We start from the raw sequence: 27,331 nt of genomic DNA on the forward strand, positions 1-27,331 counted from the left end.
ATCATGGTTTTTTCTTCATATCTTTTCCTATCCTATTATCTTCTATATGTTAAAAGCTTATTTACTATTCATTTGTTTCTTATGCTTCCAACTAAGATAGAAACAATGTATTCTCAATGCAGTGCTAACATACCCAAGATTTCACAGCAACAATCTTCCTCAGTGAGAAAAACTGGTCTATTCATGGTTGACAAACATTTTGTAATCTGTATATGGCTTAAATCCAGAAATAAAAAAATAGAATAAAACCATAGCTATGGGCATAGAAAAAACACTATTCATTTATGAGAAGCTTTGGTCAATGACATTTCCAGTTCTCTCTGAGGTGTAAATCCCCAGGTGGCAATCAACCATGTCTGGAAACTGGATTTATGGGTCCAAGAGTGTGTTCCAGTCCAAAAGATTTAGAGAATTATGGAATTTTGGAGTTGACAAGAATCTTGTGGAGCAAACTTAACTTTAACTTTTATAATGTACACATTTAAAAACTGAATTTGAGCTTCTGAAGCCAATCTAAAATAAAAGGAAGCAGGCATACATGCATACAAATAAAAATGTTGTTCTCCCAAATGTTTGTGAACAAACACATTTATAGTAAATTTTTAAGTACACTGCATCTAGAGACTTCTATTGGTTTTTGAGGAACATTTATTATAGTTTCATTTGGTTTCTTTTGGAAAAGTTTTGTTAATGATACAGTAGTCAAATGCCATGCTTGTCTCTAGTGATAAAAAGAAATCAGTGAGGTCATATTGTTGTGTGAGGCATAAGGACCAAGGGCAGGCCACCCCAAGATGGGCCACTTTGGCATGAACATTATTTTGAGTGAAAAGCATTCCAAACCCAGCAGATTCAGAAAAAGCTCTTTACCTACCCCTCAATTGCCTGCTTGTACCAGGAAGAGACCTATTGATAGAGATTCCTCTTTACCTAAGAAATGTCAATATAATAGAACAACCTTTAGTTTTCAAATGCCTTCTTTTACATTCTTGCTAATGGTCTTTCTCCCCTTTGTAGCCTCAGACCCCTACCATATAACCATCATGTTGCCTGACTGTCTTTGGAATTTCCATGTCTGTGTGGATTCCCTGTACATACACTATTAAATTTGATTTTCTCTTTTAATCTGTCTCATGTCAATTTGATTCTTAGTCCAGCTGGAAGGATCTTGAAGAGTAGAGTAAATTCTTTCTCCCCAACAGAACTAAGAATTATTTTCTGGTTCTTTGCCCAGCTACTCAGATGTGTACCCTCCATCTTTGCCCTCAGGTTCATCCCAGCTCAGCTTCTGAAGTGACTTCTACTGAGGAAGAAGGCATGTCAAAGGCTGGCCTCTTGTGCTTTCCTCACTGTCTCCCATCTTCAGTCTTTTTAAACTAACCTGACACTTCATGCCAAGGAATAGCTCTGAAGAACATAGCCTAACTTGGCTGAGAGCCCACTTCAGACTTTAGCCTGTATTAATCTCTCTTTTATCTCACTTTTCACCCGTTAATCTCCTTCTTGGATCCACGTCCTTAGCATCCTGCTAGCTACAGTCCACTCTGAACAAGTCCCAGATTCCTAATGTGTCTATGAAATTGAGTTCATTTGAGTGAAAACTCTGAAAGCTGAGGGAAAGGTGGGTCTTGTGTGAGGTCATGTAGGAATGCATCCTCCCAAGATGACTTTTATCTCCTTAGAACCTATCTCACATATCTCCCTCTTTACATACTACTCTCACAAACAAATCTACACTTTATGGCCAAAATAGGCACATATTGGTATATTTCGTCCTTTTTGATTTTGGTCTTTTCAGTGATTTCTGTCTTCAGCGATTTCTTCTGTCTTACTTAGAAATCCCATGGTACACATTATATCAAGTTTATTTCTTACTTTTGTCTTCACAGTCAGGTGGTTTAGTTTTTGCTCTTCTCTTCAGCATATTTCTTCCCTCTACTGGATCTAAATTTGTTGCTTTCTTTCCTTCACAGCATGAACTATGAATTTCTACATTATGTTGCTTTTATTTGAAATACTCTGTACTTTTTCCACTTTCAAAGTTTTAGTAGATGTATAAATTGTACATAATACCCCATTTAGGAGATTTTATGGAAGTGATCTCAGAAGGAGCCATCTGACCCAATGAATATTGTCCACTGTGACAATGTCATAAAATTATTGTGCATGAAGGAAATGTGAGATCATGTTGTTATTACCTTGGGTTTAAATTCGACTAAAGTATTTTAGCAAGTCACTTGGGTAGGCGACAGAGCATTCAGAACTTGGAAGAAATATAATAAATGCAGTATGCTGGGAAAGAAAACATCTACTTTTTCCCCTTCTCATGTTTCTCCAACATTTCTTCTCAAGCTTACTGTAACCTTAACAAGGGAGTGTTGCATCTCCATTATAGGCATTTCTCCCCTTTCCTTTGTGCCTTCCCACAGAAAAGGGAGGAGCAAATTTAGTGGATTGGTGATTGATATTCCTGAACCAGAGTCACTCTGTGGTGACCCACAGTGATGGCTGGGCCAGCCATGCTCTTTCTGTCCTGTGTGTAGCTGGCCAGCAATCTGATTGCTAAGTGGCTTTGGCATGGTCTCCAGTCCTGGGGATATCTGAAAATACGCTTGAGAAGGAGGATCCTATGATTTAAATTTGGAAGCAGGCAGTAAAAAGCTCTGCTTTGGCCTCAGCACTAAACCAAGTTGTCCATTCCAGTTTTTCGAAAAAACTCTGTATTGGGATCCACAGAATGCTGGTACACACTAATAACAGCTTCTCAATTGGCTCTTGATCCTCATCTATGTTGTATGAGGGACAGGAGTATGGGTGTAAGCCTTGGCCAAAAAGTCCCTATGCCAACCCCTTGTCTAACGTTCTAAATCTTATGGATTTTCTCTGCCTCCTGTGCCCTCTACTTCTAATCAGATGCCGTGGACATCTGCCACATGCCAGGAAAGTGCTGGATGATTTTTGTATGATCTGCAGTCCTCAACCACCTTCAAATGAGGCATCATTAGCTCCATCTTGCAGAGAAGGGAGTGCTTTTTTCCCAATGGCAAAGAGTAAGGGGCAAGTAAGGAGGTGAGTAGAGGATCCCATGTTGAAAGCTTGCCGTCTTCCATTGAACCACCCTGTCCCTGTATAAGGCCTATGGTGGCTGGTGGGTTTTCTCTTGGGTTGTCCCCTGCATCACATTACACTTGCTGCCAGTTCATCCCAGGCCCCTCATTTCTTCATTTCTACACCACTATGAAAGCCTCAAGGTTCATCCCTTGTTCTGTTCCATTGTAATACCTTTGGCCAGATTGTGCCACTAAATTGCAACACTGATATCAATTCCCTACCATTGAACATTTTAATTACTACCTAAAATAAGTACAAATCTATCAGGGAAGACAATCTATCGGGAGAGACAAACAATAAAAATAATAAATAATATATTGTATAGAATTATGTAGGTCTATGGCAAAGATTTAAAAATATACTTATGTATATGAGCAAAAACAGGGAAGAGAGGGGGCTTAGCAGTGGCTGTAATTTGAAACAGGAGGCCTCATTGAGGAGGTGCATTTGAGTCAAGACTTGAACTCGGGAAGGAAATAGGCTTGTGTATGCCTGAGGGAGGCACAGAGCAGGCAAAGGGGCAGCCCTTACAAACACCATAAGCTAGGACTGTGCCTGGAATGTCAGTGGGGTAGCTTGAATGCTGATGTGGCCAGAGCAAAGAGACAGGCTAAGTTAGCACAGGATGTTGCAGATCAAAAGAGTGGATTTGCTTTGTATTGTGAGTGATTTGCTTTTTGTTCTGACTGAACACTGCAGGGAGTTGAAGAAAGAGGTGGCAGGATTGATCTGACAGGTTTTAAAATGATTACTGTGACTTCTGCATTTTCTGCCTTCTTCTGACTTCCTTGTTGACAACAGACTTAGGCCAGGAAGGGATAAGCAGGGAGTGTCAGGAAGCCCTTGGTATAAACCAGGCCAGAGACAGTGATGCCTCTGCTATACTTTGTAGTAGTATAGGTTTTACCTGGGTGCACTTTCTATTGAAAGTCACCACTTGGATGTAGGATTTAGAGAAAGAAAGAAGTCAATGATGTTCTCAAGATTTTTGGCCTAAGCAACTAGAAAAAAGGGCCATCAGCTGAGATGGAGGAGGCTGTGGGTGGAATGCATGATGGAGGGATAATCAGGATGGCAGATTTGCACATAAGTTCCAGAAGTCTACTGGACAGCCAAGGTAGCATATGAGGTAGGTAGCAGGCTTGAAGGCAGGAGTATGAGAAAGTAGTCTGGCCTGGCTGTGCAGCTCGGTTGTCACTGGCCTACAGAAAGTATTCACAGTCACAAGACTGGAAACAGCAAAGGGATTGAGAAGGAGCAGCCCTTTAGCAGAAGAGAAACCAGTGTGGAAAGTATATTGAGGAGGAGGGAGTCACCAAGAGGCTCAAATGTTGAAAAGTCAAATTTCAACACCAGCTCTAGCAGTGACAATACAAATGTACTGAACTTATCTTGCTTGCTGTAGTGACAATTCAAAATGTGCTCCTCTGTCTTTATTTCATACATTTCTCTGGCATTTCAGAGTTACCTTTGCCTTTCACCTTAAGGAGGAAAATTGAGGGCAAAAGTTAAGAGTCATCTCACTCGCTCTCCTGGCTACCAAGAGACTGTCATAAATTGTTCCCAGCCTGTTTCACTGGGTCACTGTCTCACCTCCTGTTTAAAGTGACATCTTTCAATTGTGCATTGGTACCATTCAATCCTTTCCCTCCTCTGTAGGGTCTTCCTTAACTTACTTTAGTTCTCTCCTCTTCTCTGGCACCCTTATAATTGTTTCCTACCATTTTGTTTTTCCTGGCCTCTGGAGTAGCTCTTCTACTCTTCAGTCTTTCAGTCTGTACTCCACACAGCATCCAAAGTCACCACCACTCTTCTCTGCTTAAAAATGAAATCAGGCTTTTATCACTATATTATATACCTGAAATTAATATAACAGTGTAAAAATTGTATGTATAAGTATATGTATAAGTATATTATAAGTATATGTATATGTATATGTATTTCCCTATCTCTGAATCTCTACCTCAGCATTTATTGACAAGAAGGGCCAAGTAATGTTGTGGGGGCTATCCTGTGTTGTAGGATGTGGAGCAACAGTCCTGGCCTCTTTCCACTGGATGCCTATGGCAGCACCACCCCCAGTTGTGACAAACAAAAATATCTTTGCAGATTGCCAAATATCCCCCAGGGTGGGCAAAAGCACCCTAAGTTGGAAACCACTGATCTAGCTCATATCTCTCTCTAGTTAACTTCCAATCTTTTGTTCACATCATTACCAGAATAATGTTTCTAAAATAAAAAAAAAAAATTCATTACGGAATTCCATTTCTTTAAATCTTGTAACATGTCCTGATCACTTTCAGGATCAAGTTGAAACTTCCTTGCTGAATTTCTTGCCTTCTGCAGGCATGGATGCCTCTGTCCAGCTACTTCTGTTCTGTAAAAGAGCCATGTGCTTTTATGCCTTTGTGCTTCACATATACTTGTCTTTCCACTTCCTAAACTGCATTTCTTCTTTTATATCTAGGTAAGTACAGCTTGTCCATAAAAATTAGTTAAAGAATCCTATTTTCTGCACAACCTTTCTTTACCTTTAAATCTGGTTTAGATCCTTCATAGTTTCATGGCTTTCCTTTCATACATTATCATAATACACAGCCTATTAGATGTCTTCTGCTAGAATTCAAGGTTCATTGATTTTTTATATACTTATTGATTTCTTATCTTTTACCTCTAACCAGACTCAAAGCTCTGAGAAGGTCAAGGATCTTGTCTTACACTACAAAGGAACTCAATAGAGCCTATTAATGTTTTAATATGCTAAAGGATCACAGAGGAGTAAAGTTACTTTTGACATGAAGTCCTTATTGGAGAAAATACTATTTGAATTGCATCTAAATGGATGAGAAAACATTTTAAACACAGACACTAGTTTTAAAAAAGGGGGATTCAGAGATAGGAAAATAAAAATTTGGTTAGAGGGTGATTAGACTCATGTGAGAGATGAAGGAAGTCACAAGTTGGCACTAGATCTTGGGAAACCTTGAATTCTAGCAGAAGACAGTGGGGGAGATATTAAGGATCCTAATAAGGGACCAGTTTAGTCAACACTTTTTTCTGTAATAGCTATCAGATAATTCAATATGATAGATTGAAAAGAAAAGGCTTGGTTTGGAAGGTCCATCTATCTATAGCTATTAGTTCAGGTGAAAAGAAATAAAGACTGGAATTGGATTATACCTAAACTATTTTAGAAACATGACTTTTTCTATAAGTATTCTAATTTATGATTGAAAAACTTTTTGAGAAGTCAAGCTTGTACAGTATAAATTTTATCTGGTTTTAACTGTTTAAGAATAAATACAATCCTTTGTACAATAGATTTTGGTAGAATACACTATTGACTTCAGAACAGCATGCAAATAAGATACAAGAAAGCTTTTCTCTTGAACCTAATGGATTATGGTAATTCAGTCATTTTTTCCTTTAAAATTAGTTAAAATAATTTACTGTGCTCTGAAATAAAGATCTCCATTCAAATGCTTAATTAACTCCTAAACTGTATGAATAATTCATTGTTCTAACAGATCATTCCTACTTGCTATTGTGCAATGAAGCTAGAAAATGCATATTTTAATCTCATCTGATTTGTATGGAAAGTTGGAGTCACAATGGTGCATCCAGCATGCAAAAATTCTTTGGTGAATATGGAGGCAGGGCACAGTAGATCTCCAAGTCAGCTGTCACCTCAGTGAGGTCTGTTTTATGTGCTGGATTGTTGAGAGCTTATTTTAAACATCTCCTCAGTCATCCCAATTCATATTTCCTTAGCTTATGTTTTACATAGACACATGAAAAGGGTTGGGTGCACTGAACTTATATTCTTTTTTGATTGTGCAATTAGATACAGATAAATATAGTGTTCTTCTTCCCATCTCTGCTCTTACATTAGAGTGGGGTTGCCAAGGTGATGGTAGAGCACAGTGGATTTGTTTTTATGTGGCTCAGTGAGTTCACACTAAAAGCTAAATCAATACCAGCAACTTCTCTCCCTGAGAACCATTCTTTCTCTATTATTTTTGTTGTCATTCTCTGGCCACATGTTCTTGTTCTGCCCATTTTATAAAATTTGGGAAGATTTTTGTCCTCATTTGGGTGGGCTAATACCTGGGGCTGGCTGTGTAAGTCAATATTTACTCAGGTAAGAGCTGTCAAATATGTTGTCCATGCTCACAAAAAAAAACTGTAATTGTAAAAACATCTCTTTGGAATGAGATTGATTCAGAAAGCCCCAGGAATTTGCTAGATGTCCTTCAGGTTTGTTGCGCCTAATAAGGTTTTAGGAAATGCAATTAAACGTACATTATCACAGATCTCACAAAAGTCAGGGTTAATGTCATAATTTGTTGTGATCTATCTAGCCATTAAGCCTGTGCTAGGAAATTGGGAATTTGGAAATGAACTTAAACCCAGTATGGTCTCTGTCTTCATGGAACTTAAGAGTCTAGTTAGGGAAGATAGATATGGTTTGAACAACCACTCAAACTAGTATAAAATTGCAACTATGCAGTGCAATGAAAGCCTTAATAGGGGATTTGACAAGGAGCTCAGGAAAGGCTTCCTGAAGGAAATAACACAGTTGAGATCTAAACACCAAGTAGGAATTCAAGCAAAATGAGGAGGGGGAGGTTATCAGGCTGAGAAGACAACTGCATGAAGACCCCTGTGGGCAAGAGTATGGCAAATATAAGAGCTTGGGAGAAGGCAAGGGTGCTGGGATTGAGGTGGCAAAGGAAAGCAAGATAAAAGGGGAGGCTGGAAAAACTTTTTCAGGTAAGATCATGAAGGGACTTGGCTTTGTAGAGAACTTTATCTTTGTTCTTATACAAATTGAAAACACTTAAGGGTTTTTAATACTTCCTATATTGCAGTACCTAAGGGCATGCCTTGGTCCAGTGCAGAGGTAGTGGGAAAAGGAGGATGGAATAAATTCAAGAGATATTTAGAAGGTAAAGGCAAAAGAATTTGGAGTTGGATAGCATATGGGGAGTGAGGGAGGAAGAGTTACTGCTAGTTTTCTGACTTCACACATTGGTATGTAATGGTTCCATTGAGACAGACGGCAGCACAGGAAAGCAGGTGTGATGGAGGGAGATTATGAGCTGGGCCTCAGACATGCTGGGTTTGAGATACCTTTGTGACATCCAGAGGATATGTAAGAAGCTAGATGTATGAATCTAGGTCTTAGAGGTACATCTGAAGATGTAATTGTAAGCCTTCTAGGTAGAGATGATTGGAGCCATCGGTGTAGATGAAATCATCTAGGGAGGCTCTTTTTGACTAAATATGAAATGACAGTGGTGATAATTTTCTTCTTTCAACATATGAAGAGATAGCTACTGATTTATTTGTGTCTAAATGTCTTGAAATGATTCAAAACAGAATTCCAATCTTTTCAAGTGATCATTCATATTTATCTACCTAGCAATAGGTACCTGAAAATGTCAGAAATTTCAAGAGCCCAGTAAAAGTAAGGTTACAGGAGAGGATAGACTTGCTATGTTACCAAGTTGAGAAGGGAGTAAAAAAATCAAACCTAAATCCCTCTTTATTTGACTGGGCCAAAGCCATGGCATGAATCAAATCAGCCCCACAAAACATTATACTGCTTTGAATTGGGTTAAAGTAAAAAAAAAATTTTTCATTGTTAGGAAATTTGTCAAATCATACAGAAAAAAGCTACAATCAAACAGAACTCTCTGGGTTGTCTTATTTCCCTGTTAGGAACAAAATCTACTTTTGTGCATTGTTCACATTTATTAGTAGTGAATTCAAATACTAGTTGCTTATGCTACCATGTAGTATATTAGATTAAAGTTCAGTAGAAAGTATTTGACCTGGAAGTTTCACCCTGGATGAGTCTAGAATTTGGGAGATTTGCTCTTGGGAAGCATTCCTCGAATGCAGAATAAACAGGGCTGTGATTAGTACGTTCTCAGTATGTGCGTGTTTGAAAAGATTATATATTTCTTATGAATTACTAAGCATAAATTGCAAAGTACAGAATATTTAAATGTAAAAATCAATATTTTAAAAATTCTTTAGTTACTGTGCAGTACAAATCACAAAATCTATTGACAAAAAATATAATTGTAGATTAGTCCTTACCATCACAGTAGCTATGATATTGAACAAAATATTGTGTGTTATTTTAACCCTTAGATTGTCTTCTGGCCCTGATTTTAGTTGACTCAGTGATTTAGTTGACTCTCAACAGAAAGCTCTGCTCATACCTGTATACTGGAGCAAGTTCTTCAGAATGCCAATGGGAAGTGTTTCTGCTAAACTCCAGTTTTTATGCGGTAAAAATTCTAATAAAGAAATTGTTCACAAGAAGTTTACAAGATAAGAAGGAGGGAAAACAAGGGCTTAGCTAATTCATAAACTAGAGTACTCACTTCTAAAATCTGAAATTTGGCATTCAAGTGGCTAAATGACAGACCTTGGCTTGTGACCTCTTTTCCTGTGGCTTGTTAGGTTGTTCCAGGAACTGGAATGTGATATTTTCCCTCAGTTAAGGACTCTACATCTTTCAGTAGAGGAAGGCACTAATGTAGTGGGATTGGCTGCCAGGCATGCTGAGAAGTAGCCTCCAGTGGTGTCTGTAAGCACAGGTTTCACTCGATGCATAGGTTGGACTTAATTACTGATCATCTCTTGAGTTCTCCACGTGGAGCAGACATTTCCCTACCTGAGGAAGGCTTTGCTCCTGACATTGTTGGATCAGGTCTTACTAGATCATCTGTGTGTGCTCTGCCTGTCTGCTGATCTGTGTGCAGCCGCTCACTTTGTCACCAGACTACGGACTCAGGTGATAAGAAAAACAAACATCTGCCTAAACTGAATCTTGATCCCGGCAATTCAAAGCTACACAAAATTGAGCAAGTACCTTAACCTGTCTATAACACATTTTTCCCACTTAAATAATAGGGGTATTCATAGAACTCATCTCACAGCATAGTTTTGAGGATTAAAAATGACTAAATGCACGTAAAGTACGCAGAACAGTAGTGTTTGGTGTTGCTGTTATTATTATTTAGTTCATGCTAAATTTGGAGCCCTAATCAGCATTTATTCATAGTCATCTTTTGCACTATATGTTAGTAAGCATGGAATTCCAATGATGCAATGAATTCCACTTGGAAAGAAAAATCCTGTAATTGGCCTCTTTCCAAATCTTTCTTTTGTGTGATCCCTGAGGCTCCTCTCTCTTCCTTCCTTCCTCCCACACTTGGTCTTACCCTGAATACCCCATTCCCGTCCCTTCTGTCTTGAACTCTTCCAGGCTCTACCTCCTCCACTGTGTGCTAGACCAATTACAGAAGTAATGATTTTTAGAGGGCAGTGTGTGGTATGTGTGAGTGTGTATGTGTAATATAAAAACAAAGTTGTCTTATGCAAACATTAAGGCAGTTATGTCTTACACAGTGTCATTGTTGCTTTTATAATTAGTGGAAACCTTGGAAGGAATGTTGTGACCATCAGCCAGGATGCCAAATTTCAGAGAGTGGGAAGGTGCAGTACTGCCTCCAGGATCCAACCTAACACAGTCTGAAATTATCATTCCCTTCCAACTACATCCTTTTTAACATAATTATTATGCTTTTGCATTGATGTCTGAAGTGCTCATCCTGTAATAATTATTTTATAAGAAAGGAGCCTATGAATGAAGTAGAGGTGTTTCTTTTCCTTAAAATGTTTTTATTTTTTCTTTCAAAAGTGTTCTAATTCCGGGTAAATAAATATATTTAATGTAAGCATATAAAATATGAAGCTTCTCTTCTTGTGTCCTCACTTTAAGTCAAATAACTTTCTGTTGACTAAGTCAAGTGCAATTATTGTGTTCTTCTGTTTGGACATAATTCAGTGTGAGACTTGGCAGTTCTTTCTCATTGTGAATTTTGTGTTTGAGGTGCTTTCTGCAGACAGTTCACTATAGACTGCTGGATGTGACTGTTGGTTTCATTTCAGTGATTTTGAAAAAGCTGTGTTTAGAAGTCAGGTGCAAGGTGGATATTTAAATTTTTGTAGAGAAGTATGTAACCTTAGCAGTGGATCTAAGATTTGCTCTGCTCAGCCCTCTGCTTTGAAGGCATGTTTCTCCATTTCATCACAGAATTTCTGAGAGAAAGGGAAATCTTTCCGTCTTCAGTTGTGCTGCTTGTTACTTCAAGAGAAGCCTTTCTGAGATGGCAGCTTTGGAAATATCCCCTGGATCGATTGCATAGGGGGTTGCCAAGGACTGAAAAGGTCTAGTTCTAAATGGATTAAAACAAGACACATTACTTTGTATATACCCTCAGGCATAATTAATTCACTTCAAATATTCATCACATTATATAAAATATGTCATTTTTTTGTCTTCTCTAGACAGGAACATTCCCTCTATCCTGAAGTGTAAGAATGTGGTCACTTGTAATGTGTCTTATTATGATTCCAGTCTTATTATTCTAGTTTCATTTTAAAAATTTTAATAAGTAGGGGTGACTGGATGGCTCCGTTGGTTAAGTGTCTGCCTTAGGCTCAGGTCATGATCTCAGGGTCCTGGGATCAAGACCTGAGTTGGGCTCCCCGCTCAGTGGGGAGTCTGCTTCTCCCTCTTCTCCTCCCTCTGCTTGTGCTCTATTTCTCTCTCTCTCTCTCTTTCTCTTTCTCTCTCTCACATGCTCTCTCTCAAATAAATAAATAAATAAATAAATAAATAAATAAATAAATTTTCAAAAAAATATTCATGAGTTGAAGAGTAACTTCACTAACCATGTAGTATCTTTCTACTCAAGAGCACTACCTAAGAGAAGAGGTGATATTGAATTACTGCTTCTGGATGCTCTTCGTGTTGGTTCCCTGTTGGAACATCAGGTTTTAGACCCAGGACTAAAGAACAGAGGGGACTTGGAATACTTCAGAGCTGAATTTCAGCTGAAGCTATTGTTAATTCCTCAAACATTTTATTTTTCTCACCAGCACAAGAAATAACCAACTCGTTTTGTGCCTTCCAGGTATATTCATTTCAACCAAATAGAAACGCTACAGCCAGAGACATTTGGAGACCTTCTGAAATTAGAGCGACTGTAAGTGTTGACTCTCTAGATGTCCTTTGCTTCTGCTTTACTTCTGTTTATACAATGTATTGACTGCCCTGGAGATCAGGTGTAAGCCTAAGAAGCAAAGTCTGCACGTTTGTACTATAAGATAGAGTTACGGTAAGCCATTCTATAGTTTGAAATCAATGGAGAAAAGACGAGTAACCCAATTAAAAACAGGACAAAAGCAATGAGCATTTCAAGGAGGTAAAACCACTTTGCAAACTTATGGCAGAATCTACCACAATTAACCATACACATCCCCTATGACCTATCCATCAGTTCCACTTCTAGTTATAGACACAACAGACGTGCACATGTATGCATGTGCACCAGAGTGTGTTCTGGGGTGTTTAAGGCAGCATCACTTCTAACAGCTCCATTGTAGAGCTACTCAAACATCCAACAACAAAAGAAGAGAAATAAGTTGCTGCATATTCATAAAACAGAAGACTATACAGCACATACGAATCTCAGAAACATTTTGAGCAAAAAAAATCCAAACATTGAAATTGCATAGTTTGATTTTGTTTTTTGAATTCAGAAACAGTAGTAACATGTAATAGCTAGAAGTTAGACAGTGGTTACCTTTGGAGAGAAGGAGGTGATAGGGAATAGCAGGAGGGAGCTTCTGCAGTCCTGGCAGTTTTGTCTTTTTCTGTTTTCCCAGCTGCATTCACTTTCAGGAAAGTCATCATGCTTATAGCATGATGTGTGTACTTTTCTAGATGAATGTTATATTTGATAAGCTTCATTTTAAAAGTTTTAATAAGTAGGGGTGTCTGGATGGCTCAGTTGGTTAACATAACAATGACAAACCAGAAGGACACTTGGACAGCTTCCTTTTGTGTTGTCTTTTATCAGATGAAAATACTTTATCTCTTCATTTCCTCGATTACCTTATATTAACAAATTAACTGTGATTTTAGCAGAAGATAACAGGTTTTTTTTATGAAGAGAAAGAAAGTGCAGAATGATACATCATTCTAAACTTAATCAGGAATCAGTTTGAATTAAAATATATCTGAAAAGAAATTCTAATTAGGAGTCTGTAGGTTTTGAAAATGATGCCCTTTCATACTGATACATGAAATAGGCCAGTAAAATTAAAAGATTAAAAAGAGCTAATCAACCACTTTCCCATGCCATCACTCCAAACTTATCTGCATATAGAAGTATGGGCATTGTAATGAATAAAATTGCATTGTTTAGATTTGTGTGCTTGCTTTGCTGAAGGCATGTAATGGAGGAGGGAACTATACCCATTTCCTGCTCCACCAGGCTTGAGCAGTGAGTTCCACCTTTGGCAAATTCAAGGCTTAGCATCACGATAACTAATAAGTTCAAAGAACTTAAGCCACTGACTTTAATGTTGGGGAAAATTTTGCTGATGAATAAGCATTGCTTTCCTCCACTGAAACCTGGGAAGGGGAGATTCCTGCTCCCCAAAGGAGAGTCCCAAGGCAGTGATGGCATCTCCTACCTTTTGGGGGGGGCTGCTATCTTAGGATCCATGAAGGAGTAGGGAACTGACCAAGAAAAAAGGCTTTAACTTCTCGTTTCCTCCCTATTATGTAAATAAAAACTATATATACATATTTCTTGAAAGATCGCTGAATATATTAATCACAACATGTTTTTGTTATGTTTCTCTTTTTTTAGTTCTTTGGATTCTCCTGCTTCTTCTGGAGTTGGTTTTTGTTTGTTTTGTCTTGTTCTTTCTTTGCCATGGTCCTGATTAAGCTCCTCTGCCTGGTGATCTTTGGTATTTATACTTGAAAATATTGGGCTGGGGGTCTAAGTGGCTCCTGTTCCCTTGTAGGTAGGTCTGTTTTCTTTCAAAATTTCCCATTAGAGGGAATTTTAGTTTGGACAGTTGGGTGGGAAAATGGCAGATTTCTCCATCTAAAATATTAGAATGTGAAAGGAAAGGCTTCCTCTTCAGTTGCTGCTCCACACAAAATCTGTTACTTTTCTTTGTCAATTTTTAAATTTTCTTTAGAGAAAAACCTGTAAAAATAATAAGAAATATATATATATGTAATTTTTTTTTCCTCTTAGCATTTAGCAGCGCTACAAATTAATTACATTTCTCCATCCACACATTCAGTAAACCCCATTTCCCATCCTGTCCCTCTACTCAGTTTGGTGTCCTGGGTCCCAAACAATCAGATTGTTCCTGCTTCATATATTCTCTGGGCTTCTGCTTTTTCCGTTTCATCTTCCAACCCTCTTCCATACATTTTGTATGTTTCCAGAGTTCATTGAAATCTCTTATCTGTTGATGACCTTATGCATTCTGTCCTCTTGATTGTTATGGGTTTATTTATTGTATTGACCATCTGGGCTATGTCAGTTGACCTCTGAAAGAGAATGAGGCAAATTTGCATGCCTCGTTCACTATTTTGAGTCAGAATTCTTTTCTCTATAACTTTGAAGTATGTTTGTTGAAATAATATTTTAGATATTAAAATTAAACTATTTTAATTAAGGTATTTCTCAATCTATACGAATTCAGCATGATTTTGTCTGTAACTACACATCCTCAAGTGATGTGCATTCAGCAGTAGCAGCAACAGTATCTAGAATAGTTCTTTACTTATAGGCTTTGATAAAAGCCCCCATGTGTTGTATTCATAAATATCAACCCCTACCACTGTGTGGAATGTTCTTTTCACTGGACGCATGATGTCAATACAAGGCAGTGAAGACCTGCATCTTCATCTTTCCTATGAAGAGAAGAATTAATTTGAAAATCCTGGCCCTTTACCAAACTTAGATTTTTCTCTGGTCAATAAGCCTTATTGCTAAACAATCAATCATAAACTATTTATTATTACATCACCAAGCAAAAGAATCTATACACTTTTTGTGAAACCACCTGGGTTAAAATTTTCAAGCTGAAAATTTAGAGCTTGATGCACAGGCAGAAAATTGCAGTAATGCCTGTCAAAGTATACAAAATTCTGACTTTTTGTCTAATAATTTGTGGTTGGTATCGAAGAACCTGATAACTATGCCATTTCTCCCCAGTGCCACTTGCAAATTGCAAAGTGGTGAGACTATAGACATGCTTTATAAAGCTGGATCCCTGTATTTATTTTTTATATGCTGACTGACCTCAGCAAGCTATAGTTTGTATATTGCATAGTTTTTCTTTTAGAATCTTTAATGAATCTCTCTTTTAAAAATGGGAAAAATAGGGCACCTGGGTGGCTCAGTCGTTAAGCGTCTACCTTCGGCTCAGGTCATGATCCCAGGGTCCTGGGATCGAGCCCCACATCGGGCTCCCTGCTCCACGGGAAGCCTGCCTCTCCCTCTCCCACTCCCCCCTTCTTGTGTTCCCTCTCTCACTATGTCTCTGTCAGATAAATAAATAAAATCTTTAAAAAAAGGGAAAAATATGCCAAGAGGAAGAAAACCTTGGTATTCTGTAGCCATAAAGAACATTCATGGTGACTAAGAACACATTTAGTTTTAGTGGTTTGGGGAGAATACCAGCTTGAAACAACATCCCATGGAATGCTTTATGGAGCATCAGGGACTGGCATTGAGTCAACCAGCCTGGAAATGTCTTCTTTATCAGGCATGCACCTCACTACAGCCAAGGTTCTTTCAAGAAGCTTTCTCAAAGTATAGGATCTGAATATGAGGTTTTCTCTTCTTCTTAGAAGTCTCTTGGATTTCCAGTGGATATATCTTGAAATGCTAAACTAAATTTCAGGCAGAAGATAACGCTTTTCTCCCCTCAGAACATTAATGTTGAAAAAACTCATTCATGCCTTGGTTTGTTTGATAACTTGTATATTTCTGCCACAAGAAAGAGATCAGTCATTGTATCATTTTGGTGCAATGGATACTGCTAATTTTCTTTTTAACCAAATATCTTTGACAGAAAACATTAGCAGTAAATAATTATTATAAGAACTTTCCAATACAGGAAGAGGTGCTTTTTAGGTTTTGTTGGGAGTAAAGCAATCAAAGTGATACTTCTACAAGCAGAATTCAACAAATAGTCAGCATTTTGAAGATTAACTTCACAGAACCTGGAAAGAAGAAAGAGAAAAAAGGAAGCATAGGCACACATTTTTGCACCCCTGCTGAAGAGGACCACAGAAATACTACTACTGTTTTAATGTTGTCACTGACATAGTAATCTAGGAGATAAATAATAATATTATAATAATAAGCTCATTTTATGGACAAAAGAACTGAAGTTTAGACAGATTAATCTACTTGAAAACAAATAGTTATAGAAATAACAAGTAGCAATAGTATCTGATTTGGGAACCCCAATAATATGTATGATATAGACTAATATTGAAATAACATTTGGACATTTTGTCACCATACAAGATGAAGGAAAATTTTTGACAATGATTTTTCAAGATTTACATACCTTGCCTCAAAATCTGTGGTGATGACAATGTTATGCTTTTTTCTTGATTTGTTTTGCCTGTTAAACAATTCTGGTCTACTTGGCTTGGAAAATAGATAACATCTTTCAATCTCTGGTTATTGGTGCAATTTCCAGGCTTTAAATATGTTAAGAGATGATCAACAGCATTCTTACTGTTATCACCCTGGACTCTACTAGTTGTAAAATAGTGAAATAAGCTAGTAGTCCAGCAAAAAAAAAAAAAAAACCACATGAATAAGTTGTCCAAATTACGTGGCTTTCCCCGAGGTTCAGCTGCAATGTACTACAAGCTACTTCTCCATTATTAAATTCTATTCCGATATCTCCTGAGATATGGATATGGGTTAGGGCTTGTGGGGAATGAGAATTACTGTGTGACTTCTGTCTGTACACCCATCTTAACCTAACTGTTCACTGTTTCTTCTCTAGTCATTGCTTCTGAGTTTGGTGAATTGGGTGGAGCTGGGGATAATGGGTATAAGGAACTAAAATAGTAAGGACCAGGAAAAAATTATATCTACTCAGATGTGCATCAAATTCCAAAGCCATAAAAATATTTTGACTCCTGCTGACACAGCACTACCTTAATCCCTAATAGATAAAATAGTTAAAATTAAGCTAAAAGCATACATTGCTAGGAAAACATGGTCATATAATCTTATTTAATTTTGAGATGGGGCACTGGTCATGAATTAGGACTCAGAGGGAGGCTGGATGTAGCTAATTGTTAACATTTTCTACACATTATTTGATTATTTATGCTCATAATTAGGCTCAAAACCACAGTGTCTAGAAATAAATGGCATGGAGCTTTCCTCTGTGTTGCAGACTACTGTTTGTTATGTTGTCTCTTCATACATGTGCTCTTTGTTGAATATGCTTTCAGTGGTGCTAGTGAGCAGATGAACCCTAGCTAGTTATTTGCTAGTCATAGTTTCTCTTGTCACAGTGGGAAAAAGTGGTATGGCCAGGGCAGCATTCAGGGAACCCAAACCAGTGCAGGACCGACCAGGTGGAAGGAGGGGTAGAGATACTGTGGCCTGGGCCTCCTCCATGAGCAACAGAGCCTGGGGATGTGCATCTCTGTGATCTGTCTGGAGTGGGGAACATGTGCATGGACTTGAAAGGGAACAGGCAAATGGTTGGCTGAGCCAGGGACCACAGCACCACCAAATGGAACTGTCTTTTAGCAAAACTGCTGCTGGCCAGTAAGTGAAAATAGACAAAGGATTGCCATCCGCAGGATCCAGTTATTCATGGTTCTCTTGCAAGCTGCTGCAGTCATACATTATTGTGCCATTCTTTTTAATGAATACATTCTCTATCTTGATTTCCTATGTGTTTAAAGACTTATTTCTGTGATTTTTATTCTTAGCATTTGTAATCTCTAACTAAATAAAACAAAAAATTAAAAAAAACATGGATGAGAATACACATGCATGTAAATCTTTTAAGACTGTGCTTGCATAAATGACACTCTGTTTTGTATTTGCCTTCTCTCACACTGAAATACTTTTAGAAATGTATTTGGATTCACAATTCCAATTTTTTTTTAAAGTCTCCCAAAGCATCATTACTGTGTTGTGATTCAAAGTTATCTTTTGTTTTTCAGGTTTTTGCATAACAACAAATTATCTAAAATCCCAGCTGGGAGCTTTTCTCATCTGGATTCATTAAAGAGACTGTAAGTGAAAGCAAGTGCACAGACACAAAACCCTTATGATTTCCCCCCAAATAAATAAATCCCAAGCAATGATTTGCCTTTGTCTCCTTTGGCCATGGAAGATCATTGCAATTCTAATGTGTAAGGGAGAAAATGGTTTCGTTAACCACAGAGCGATAAAGGACGCAGTCTACTGAGCATTCATGTATTCTCTTAGAAGTGACATTCAAAAGGAATATTGAAGATAGAAGTTTCCTTGGTTCTCAGTAATTTCCTTGCTGGTCAAATCTAAAGACTCCCAAGGCTTCCTTTTCCTTTAACTTTTATTTAAAAAGAGGTGTGAGAAGTTCTGAAGAAAGTCTAACTCCTCCGGCCAGGCTTCAGAAGTTTTCCCTAATTGCACGTATGGTTACTGGTAGAGTTCATTTCTTCCCACACTAAACAATTCAGAGTGAACCTCCCAATCCTGTTTGAACCTCCAGCTGCCTCACTTTTCTCTCTGCTTGTGTGAATAACTCGCCTTTACCCTGATCTGTCTCTTCATCCCGATCTCTGGGTATACTTCTGCATTGTTGATGGATTTGGGGTTGTTGTTTTTTCCCTCCGTAAGTCCCAGTTATCAGGTAAAAGTCCAATGTCCTGCTTCCCAGAGCTAGTTGGAGGGCACAGAGGGGAAAAATTACAAAGGTGTGCATCTCTCAGCTGTCTTGGAGGTCACGTTGTTGCTGGTGTCTTTCTGGTGTGATGTGCTCAGGTCCAGGTCCATGGGCAAGGGAATGTTAAGATTAAGTAGATATCAGAACACGGGGGGAAATAAATGTGTGTGGAAATAACGCTTAGAATCATTGTGTTTCAAGGATCATGAATAATCAGGAGGACCATTCATCCAGCCCCAGTCCATCTTGTCAAGTCATTTTCTACTTCCATTGCAGTTCTCACAGCAGGTGCTGCCTACCATCTTTTCTCCTCTGGCTGTGCTCTTTGTGCTCAGACTCACAACTGCTTGCTGATTCTCTTTTTCTGTCAAAATTTCCTTACTTCTCAGAACTGGTTGCACCACAGCCATTTGGAGTAGTATGCGCATTGATTCTTGTTTGTTGTCATAAAAGACTTTATCTTTTAGAGCAGTTTTAGGTTCCCAGAAAGTACTGAGACTTCCCACATACCCTCTCTTCCTACACAGCCTCCCCCAAGATCATCCTCCACGGGAGTGGTACCTTTGTTAAAATTTATACCCCATAATCACTCAAAGTCCAATGTCCTGCTTCCCAGAGTTCACTCTTGGTATTGTACCTTGTATGAGTTTAGACGAATGTATAATAACATATATCATCACTATAATGTCATAACGGAATATTTTCTCTGGCTTAAAAGTCCTCTGTGTTCCACCTATTCATCCTCTCCTCCCCCTAAACTCTGGCACGAAGCATTTTACTGTCTCCATAGTTTTGTCTTCTCTTGAATGTCATATAGTTGGAATCATACAGTATGCAGCCTTTTCAGATTAGCTTCTTTCATTTAGTCATAGGCATTTAAGATTCTTCCGTGTCTTTTCATGGAAATCACTAGCTAATTTCTTTTTCGTGTTGAATAATATTCCCTTGTCTAGATGTACCAATGTCTTTATCTATTCACTACTGAAGAACATTTGTTGGCTTCCACATTTTGGCAATTATAAATAAAGCTGCTAGAAACATCCGTGTGTAGGTTTTTGAGAGGACATAAGTTGCACTTCCTTTGGATAAATACAAAAGAGCATGATGCTGGATGGCATGCGTAAAGTATGTTTAGTTTTATAAGAAATTGCCAGACTGTCTTTTGAAGTGGCTGTACCATTTTTCAGTCCTGCCAGCTGTGAATGATAGCTCTCTTGCTCCACACCCTCATCAGCATTTAGTGTCCTCAGTGTCCTGGGTTTGGCCCTTCCAACACATATGTAGTGTTACCTCACTGTTGTTTTAACATTCTTGTTTTTAAGTCACATCTGGAAAATGAAAAATGCCAAGGCATTGTGTTACCAATATTTTTTTTACTTGCCGTCTTTCTCTTTTGTTGGATTTATGACTTGTGGTTAGAGTCACTTTCTTTGTATATTTGCAATTATAATTCCCATTAAATGTTTCTTTTTCTACATACATTTCCATCTGGGTATCATTCTTGACTTCTAAGACTCTCAGAAATCTTGAAATGCTAAATTTCTTGTTTGTTTTTCTAATCCCTTTCTATTATTCTTTCTTGTTAAATTTTAGTAGCAGTTTTTTTGTTCTAACTTCTTAATTTAATGAAACAGCATTCACTCTATTGCTGGAACACACACAGAGAAATAAACACTAATAAAGAAGCAGAGGGAGACCCTACGTACAGTGATGTGCCAGTATGTATCTTTTATGCATGTGCTATATGTATTTCAAATGTTTTAAGGCAAGTATAAGAATGTTAGTATGTTGTGTTGATGAAACATCTGTTTTCATAGATGGTACACTGATCACTTATGGTCATGGTAAACTGACATACAGATGATTTGAGCAAACTCTTCCAGGGTTCTACTGGTCAGTCTGAGATGGCGAGCACTGGTACCTCGTTATTCCAAATCCTCAAACCCATGCTTGTCCAAGCTGTAATTTACACATGAAAATCAGAATAAAGGAAAGTGACTGAGGGCTAGTAAATAAACTACACGTACCATCCAATAAATTCTATCTTCCACATTGAAGTCTCTCAACAGCTGGGGGAATGTTGCTTCAGGGGCTAGCACCTGGGAGTCTGAGAAACCTGTGTGAATCACATTTGCCCTATCAACCCAGGAGCTGTGTGTGACACCTGATAGCAGTTTCCCCATCTGTACCATATCATTTCTAACTCATGACAACCACATTCCTTCCAAGAGTACTGAAAAAATTAATGAAATGCTTTTTAACAGTGCTTTTGGGTCTGCAAGTGAAAGGGATTATGCAAGTACAAGTGATATATTACTCCATTTTCAAATAGAAAGATTTGAATTTGAATTTACCCCATGCTTTTCGTTCCCTTTCAAATTGCCCATTGAGCAGTGAACAGGCCCAAGGGAGTAATTATTTGGGTGTTGTGATTCTTGACTGAATACTATCAAAAGGCTGTTGTCTTTTATTTAGCACACTTGGTGTGACATTTGATTTAAGAGAACTTTCAAAATAGAGAACAGTAAAATGGCAATGATTTTAAGCATAGGGTACTACTAATAAGTATGGTCTAATACAAATTAAGACAACCCTCCTTTACTATTGATTTACTTGATAGCTTTTTATTTTTCAAAATTTATGGCTTTAAATTATAGGCAATGTTTCAAAGAATGCTTTCCCAGTATGAATTTGGAAACACTCTATTTATGGACTCCCCAAATGGACTTTTGTACAAAAATACAGTTCTAGTGCTATGTATTTTTTTCAAATATAAAGGAGGTTTTTAAGTGACAAGTGAAAAAGAATTCCATAGTTGTTTTATTTATGTTTTATATCCCGGCTATAGATGAATTTTTTAATTGAAGTCAATGGTCATAAAAAGAAGAAATTAAATCTTATGCTCAAGTGTTGCTAAAACACACAAGCATGAGGATACATATGGGAAAATATTGATCACTGATTAATGGAGGGTTGATATATAAGCAATGATGATGTCAAGGAAATGGAAAATTCCAAACTATTAGGGTCCTATGACTATGATGTTCCCAAGGAAGTTATTTTGATGTCCTGGCTTTTGTTCAGCTTGGAAACCTCATGGTGATACTGAAGCAAGAATTTACACCTTAATATTTAACAACAAAAAACTGCTTTTGATAAAATTACCAGACATTAATCTCAAAACATGATTAAACTAAAAAACAGGAATCAGAATGAACTTTAATGTTGAAATATATCTGCTTTTTAACAAAGCAGCTGATAGAGTAAATCAGTCAGTGATATGGAATAGCCAAGGACACTGAACCCAATACTTTGCTGAACAAGTGCTAGTCAACTGTTATGTCTTTTACATCACTCCAGACAAGGCTGAAAGTATTCTCCATTTCAGTTATGGCTTTTTTTCCTCAGTTTCATGTGAAATCTTGATGGAAGCATTAAGAAAATAAAATCCATACCATTCAGCAACTTTTTAATGAGTGTAAGATTTTTTTCCCCTTAATTTAACAATTTAATGCTCTAAATATAGCTACTCTTTTTAGAGTAATACAATTTAAGTACAATATAACTTAATCTTATGAACTAAGCATCTACAATATACTTCACAAAATTATCAGAAAATAAATCTTTCTTAAATTTATTTAAAAATGTACAGTTTTCTGGAATTATTATAATCCAAATCTAGAGAAGAACATGAATTTTTTTACTTTTAGAAAAAAACTGTTCTAGTAACTTGATATTAATACAGACTCCTAAGTTAAAACAGCTAGGATTTTTAATTTTATATGCCTATTGATTCTTTAAATTCCTTTGTTTGTTTCCCAAATGATTTTTTAAAATTTTTTAAAAGATTTTATTTATTTATTTGACAGAGAGATAGAGAGCACAGGTAGGCAGAGAGGCAGGCAGAGGGAGAGGGAGAAGCAGGCTCTCTGCTGAGCAAGGAGCCCGATGCGGGACTCGATGTGGGGCTCGATCCCAGGACCCTGGGATCATGACCTGAGCCGAAGGCAGACGCTTAACCGACTGAGCCACCCAGGTGCCCCCAAATGATTTTTAAGGACATTTCATACAATTATTAAAAAATTATGGCATTTTAAAATTCTGCTTAAAAATCACATTTGGCATTATTACAATAAAATTTGAACAATGTAACCCTTGTCACTATCATAAATATATCCATATTATCATTTAATCTCTGGAATTCCCTTGTGCAGAATGTGACCTGATCACTGCTATAGACAGACTTGTGGATTTCATTTAGCTAATGCTGCCCTTTAACCCTTGGGATCAATGAAAGAGATAATTTATCATATCTGTGCCCTTTTGCTATATATCTTTTGGCAAGAATGGAGGTATACATCATAAATCTCTTTGGTTTTCTATCAATTTTATTTCATGAGGAAAAAAAGTGCTGGAAAGGATTAGGAAAATATAGTAAAACTTAGCAAAAGTGAAGAACTTGTGGGCCTAGATTAGGAAATATCACAAAAAAATATGACAGGCCTGCCCATCACGGTTTCTAAGAGACAATTCCAGATGTGGACCTTTGTAAAATGGTGTCATTTTCAGTGATAGCCAGGCCTTTTAGTACACACAAAAAAGAAAATTTTAAAAGTCCCTGTCTCTAACCTTTAGGGAAAATTGAAAACACAAAGGAACATATGCCTATCCATATTGGATGTCAAGGTGGTTTACAAAAGAAAAGAGCAAGTCATCTAGGGCAGCCGCACAAACTATACACAGCACATTTATAGGCCTCCTTTGGGTAAGAAAGCATCTACTCTTAAAAGTAACATCTATGAAAAAGTTTAGAAAAGCAACACCACCAAATATAAATTCTCTGTTCCTAACATGTAAAAGAACTATAACATTTCAATATGTATAGTTTTAATTTTTAGTCTTCTCTAAAACAAGTAAGTTCTCATTTTATCTTACAGTTATTTATTTAAATCAAATAGTATACTGCACGTTAAGTAAAATGCATGTTAAGTAAAAACCACTTTTTGAGTCTCAAAGTGCTTTCCAAAAATATTTAATATGAAAATATATCTATTTCTGTTCAAGAAATGCAAACAGGTAAGCATGTGTTTTAATCTGTTAATTGGTAGCTAGAAATCCTAGAGCCAAAAATGTGACTGAGAAGGTAAATTACAGGAAGTTAAATATTTTAATTCAGAAGATTCAAAAGAAATTAATAGTCACTTTCAACAGTTGTAATTCTTGCCTGCATGCCTAGGCGTCTGGATTCCAATGCTCTAGTTTGTGACTGTGATTTAATGTGGCTGGGGGAACTTATGCAAGGCTATGCCCGAAATGGCCAAACTCAGGCTGCTGCTACATGTGAATATCCCAGAAGGCTCCAGGGACGCTCCATCGCTTCGTTAACAGTAGAGGAATTCAACTGTGGTATGCAATTTTCTCTGTGCGTGTAAAATGGAAATGTCTTTTGTTTGCCCCCTTTTTATAAAAGTTTGTTATATGATGTTGCATTTGGAAGGACATAATATCAGAAAATGTTATCAAGTTCTTTAGTTAAAAGTATGGTCAATTTCCTTTTCAGCATCTGCATTTTGATTTAAGGAAGTTTTTATCATTTTAAACAGAGCTGGGATAGTCCTTGAGGATCATTTAATCCAACTTTCAAATTTCAAAGGAGAAATATTAAAGAAAACTATTTTCAACAAGGTCACAGGACACTGTGACCAGCATTAAAGTTTCCAGTTAAACTAGTATTACTTAAGTGTTAATAATCAATAATTGAGGTTTTTCAACTTTAGATCAAATAATTATTAATATTCATAATAGTAATGCAAACTTTGGATTTGGTAAGCATAGTTCATATTCTGACAACTTCAATAATTCTCTCAGACCTTATTTGAAGATCCAAGTATAACTTCTTAGGAACTTTTTGGTTCTCGGGGCGCCTAGGTGGCTTAGTCTCTGCCTTCCACTCAGGTCATGATCCCAGGGTCCTGGAATTGAGCCCCATGTCGAGTTCCCTGCTTAGTGGGGAGCCTGCTTTTCCCTCTCTCTCTGCTGCTCCTCCTGCTTGTGCTCTCTCTCTCTCTCTCTCAAATAAATGAATAAAATATTAAAAAAAATTATTTGATGCTCACTTAAAGCTTTTAATATAAATAAAGGAATATCTACCTGTGTATCTATCTAATCTATTTTTTATATATAGCTTTAAATATGAATAAATGAATATACTTACATACGTGTGCATGTGTGTGATAATTGGGCTCCTTGAAAATTTACTCAGGTGATAGCTTACAGCAGAAATTTGCTTTCTAGTGCTCTATTCATTGGAGGCCAATTTTTGAATTTCTCTAAGGAGGTCATTTGGAAAATTATATTAATATAATTTAATTCCATCCAGATGGAGAAGCAAAATGACTTGGTCTTTATTTCCAAATAAATCTCAAATTTGTCCTTACCTTCCATCTTTACTATCAGCTTGGAGTTTATGTCATAGTCAAGTTTGCTGGGAACACAGAACATCTTAACTGCTGCCCCAGCTTTCATTTTCTTCCCTCTCCAATTGTATTTAGGGAGATCTTTTAAAACACTGGTATGTTACTGGGTAAAAGCAATACCAGTAATTCTTTCACTCTCTTTTATAGCTTCCTATGCCTTCAAATGAAACACCAAATCCTTAACAACGCCATACTTCCTATATGTTGTAGTCCTTGGCTACTCTGTAACCTTGATTCATTCTGCCCCTGCCTCTGCCCAGTGATGTTTAGCCATCATGATGTTCTTTCAGTTCCTAGAAGTTCTTAAGATTTTTTCCAACTCAAGGACTGGCTATATGCTATTTACTCTGCCTACAGTATTCTTCTTGCCTCTCCTCTTTTAAGGGCCCTCTTCTTAAATGTTAATTACTTGGAAAGGCTTTATTTAATTTTGCTCTCTACCCACCTTCTCCCTACCACACACACGCTGAGTCAGGTCCCTTTTTATAATCTATCAAATCACCATTTACTTTTCTTAGCACTTATTACAACATTTTATTATACATTTTTGTGTTTGTTTACTTTCAGTTGTTTCAATGAAACTATAAGCCCATGAGTACAGAGACTTTGTTTTGATCCCTGTTTTATCACTGTCTTAGCACTGTGCCTGACACACTGTAATGTTGAATTATTTTTTAAAGTAAACATGTAAATGAATCAAACAATTTTTCTAAAAAGGGTAAGGCCAAGATGTTGGTTATATGGACTTGGTGATGAAGCAGTTAAGATTAATAGAGATCTATGCAACATTCTCCAGACATGTTAGATCTGGTTATTTATTAATGATTGAAAGTCTCAAATGATGCACTTATTAAAGAAAGAGTTTTATCATTTAGAAAGGTTTAAAAATTAGGTTTGCTGTAGAAAGGTAATTTCTACATTGTTTCTCTATAATTTAAATTCAATAATATTATCTGGTTCATTAAATATCAATCACTCCACTTCCTTATTAAAATAATTTAAATGTTTCCATGTTTTACCACTAATTATTATTTGAGAATGGAAACATTCATTTATATTAATAAGCAATTTTGCTCAACCAGGTTTGAGGTCTAGACATACAAATTCTTATAAATTTTATAAAGTGCGTAGTTAGATGGCTAATTGTCTAGAAGAATGCCTACAAAATTGCAAGCTCAACTGAAGTATTTGGCTTAAAATACTGACCCATAAAATCAAAATCCTTCCATAAATATGGCTGTAAAAGGCACAGGGAAATTTATTTAATTTACTTCATTGGAGATTCCTTTATGCAGTGAATCTTTCAAACTTCTAAAGTTTTGTTAAATATATGTCTAACATTGAAACTGGTATGTTACTGGGTAAAAGCAATACAATTTGTAAAACTTTAATGTAGAAGGAAATTAAAATTATCTGTAGTCCTTTGTCAATAATATCTTAAAGTACTGTAATTTTGTATCTTTAAAAGTATACCAATAATTCTTCTGTTACAGAGAGTCCTCGAATTACTTTTGAGCCCCAAGATGTGGAAGTAACATCAGGGAATACTGTCTACTTTACTTGCCGGGCTGAAGGAAACCCCAAACCAAAGATTATTTGGATACATAACAAGTAAATACTGAGCATGGGCATGTGTTGTATTCTCTTTCAACTTTCATTAATCCATTTATCTTGCTTCAAGTTTATCTAGAGATGAATTTTCCAAAATTGTCAGTATATCTGGACATTTCATAAAAATGTCTTTTAACTTTCATCTTTTGACTTGCCCAAAGTATCTGGAAGACTTCTTAAAATTGTATATTTCCAGACATCAAAGATTGTAAAATCGAGTAAAGGAATTTTGTATTATTTCTAGAAGGAAATATTGGGATAATAACAAACTAGTATGTATTAAAATCTGATCATAATTAGATATAACCTCA

The 27,331-nt window shown here is 36.9% G+C and overlaps 1 protein-coding gene across 1 annotated transcript in view; it reads left to right on the forward strand.

The window, feature by feature from the left end:
* The window catches only part of PXDNL (peroxidasin like), a 478,851-nt gene that overhangs the window by 313,201 nt on the left and 138,319 nt on the right, over positions 1-27,331 (forward strand). The window contains exons 5-8 of the mRNA XM_088023147.1: positions 12,111-12,182; positions 18,227-18,298; positions 24,170-24,339; positions 26,903-27,020. Coding sequence (XP_087879273.1) covers positions 12,111-12,182; positions 18,227-18,298; positions 24,170-24,339; positions 26,903-27,020 — 432 coding nt within the window. The remainder of the gene's footprint in view (positions 1-12,110; positions 12,183-18,226; positions 18,299-24,169; positions 24,340-26,902; positions 27,021-27,331) is intronic.

The sequence above is a fragment of the Eumetopias jubatus genome, unplaced genomic scaffold (assembly GCF_037043125.1).
Source record: "Eumetopias jubatus isolate StellerSeaLion01/CBP00866 unplaced genomic scaffold, mEumJub1_p1.0 scaffold_4, whole genome shotgun sequence".
Classification (NCBI taxonomy): domain Eukaryota; kingdom Metazoa; phylum Chordata; class Mammalia; order Carnivora; family Otariidae; genus Eumetopias; species Eumetopias jubatus.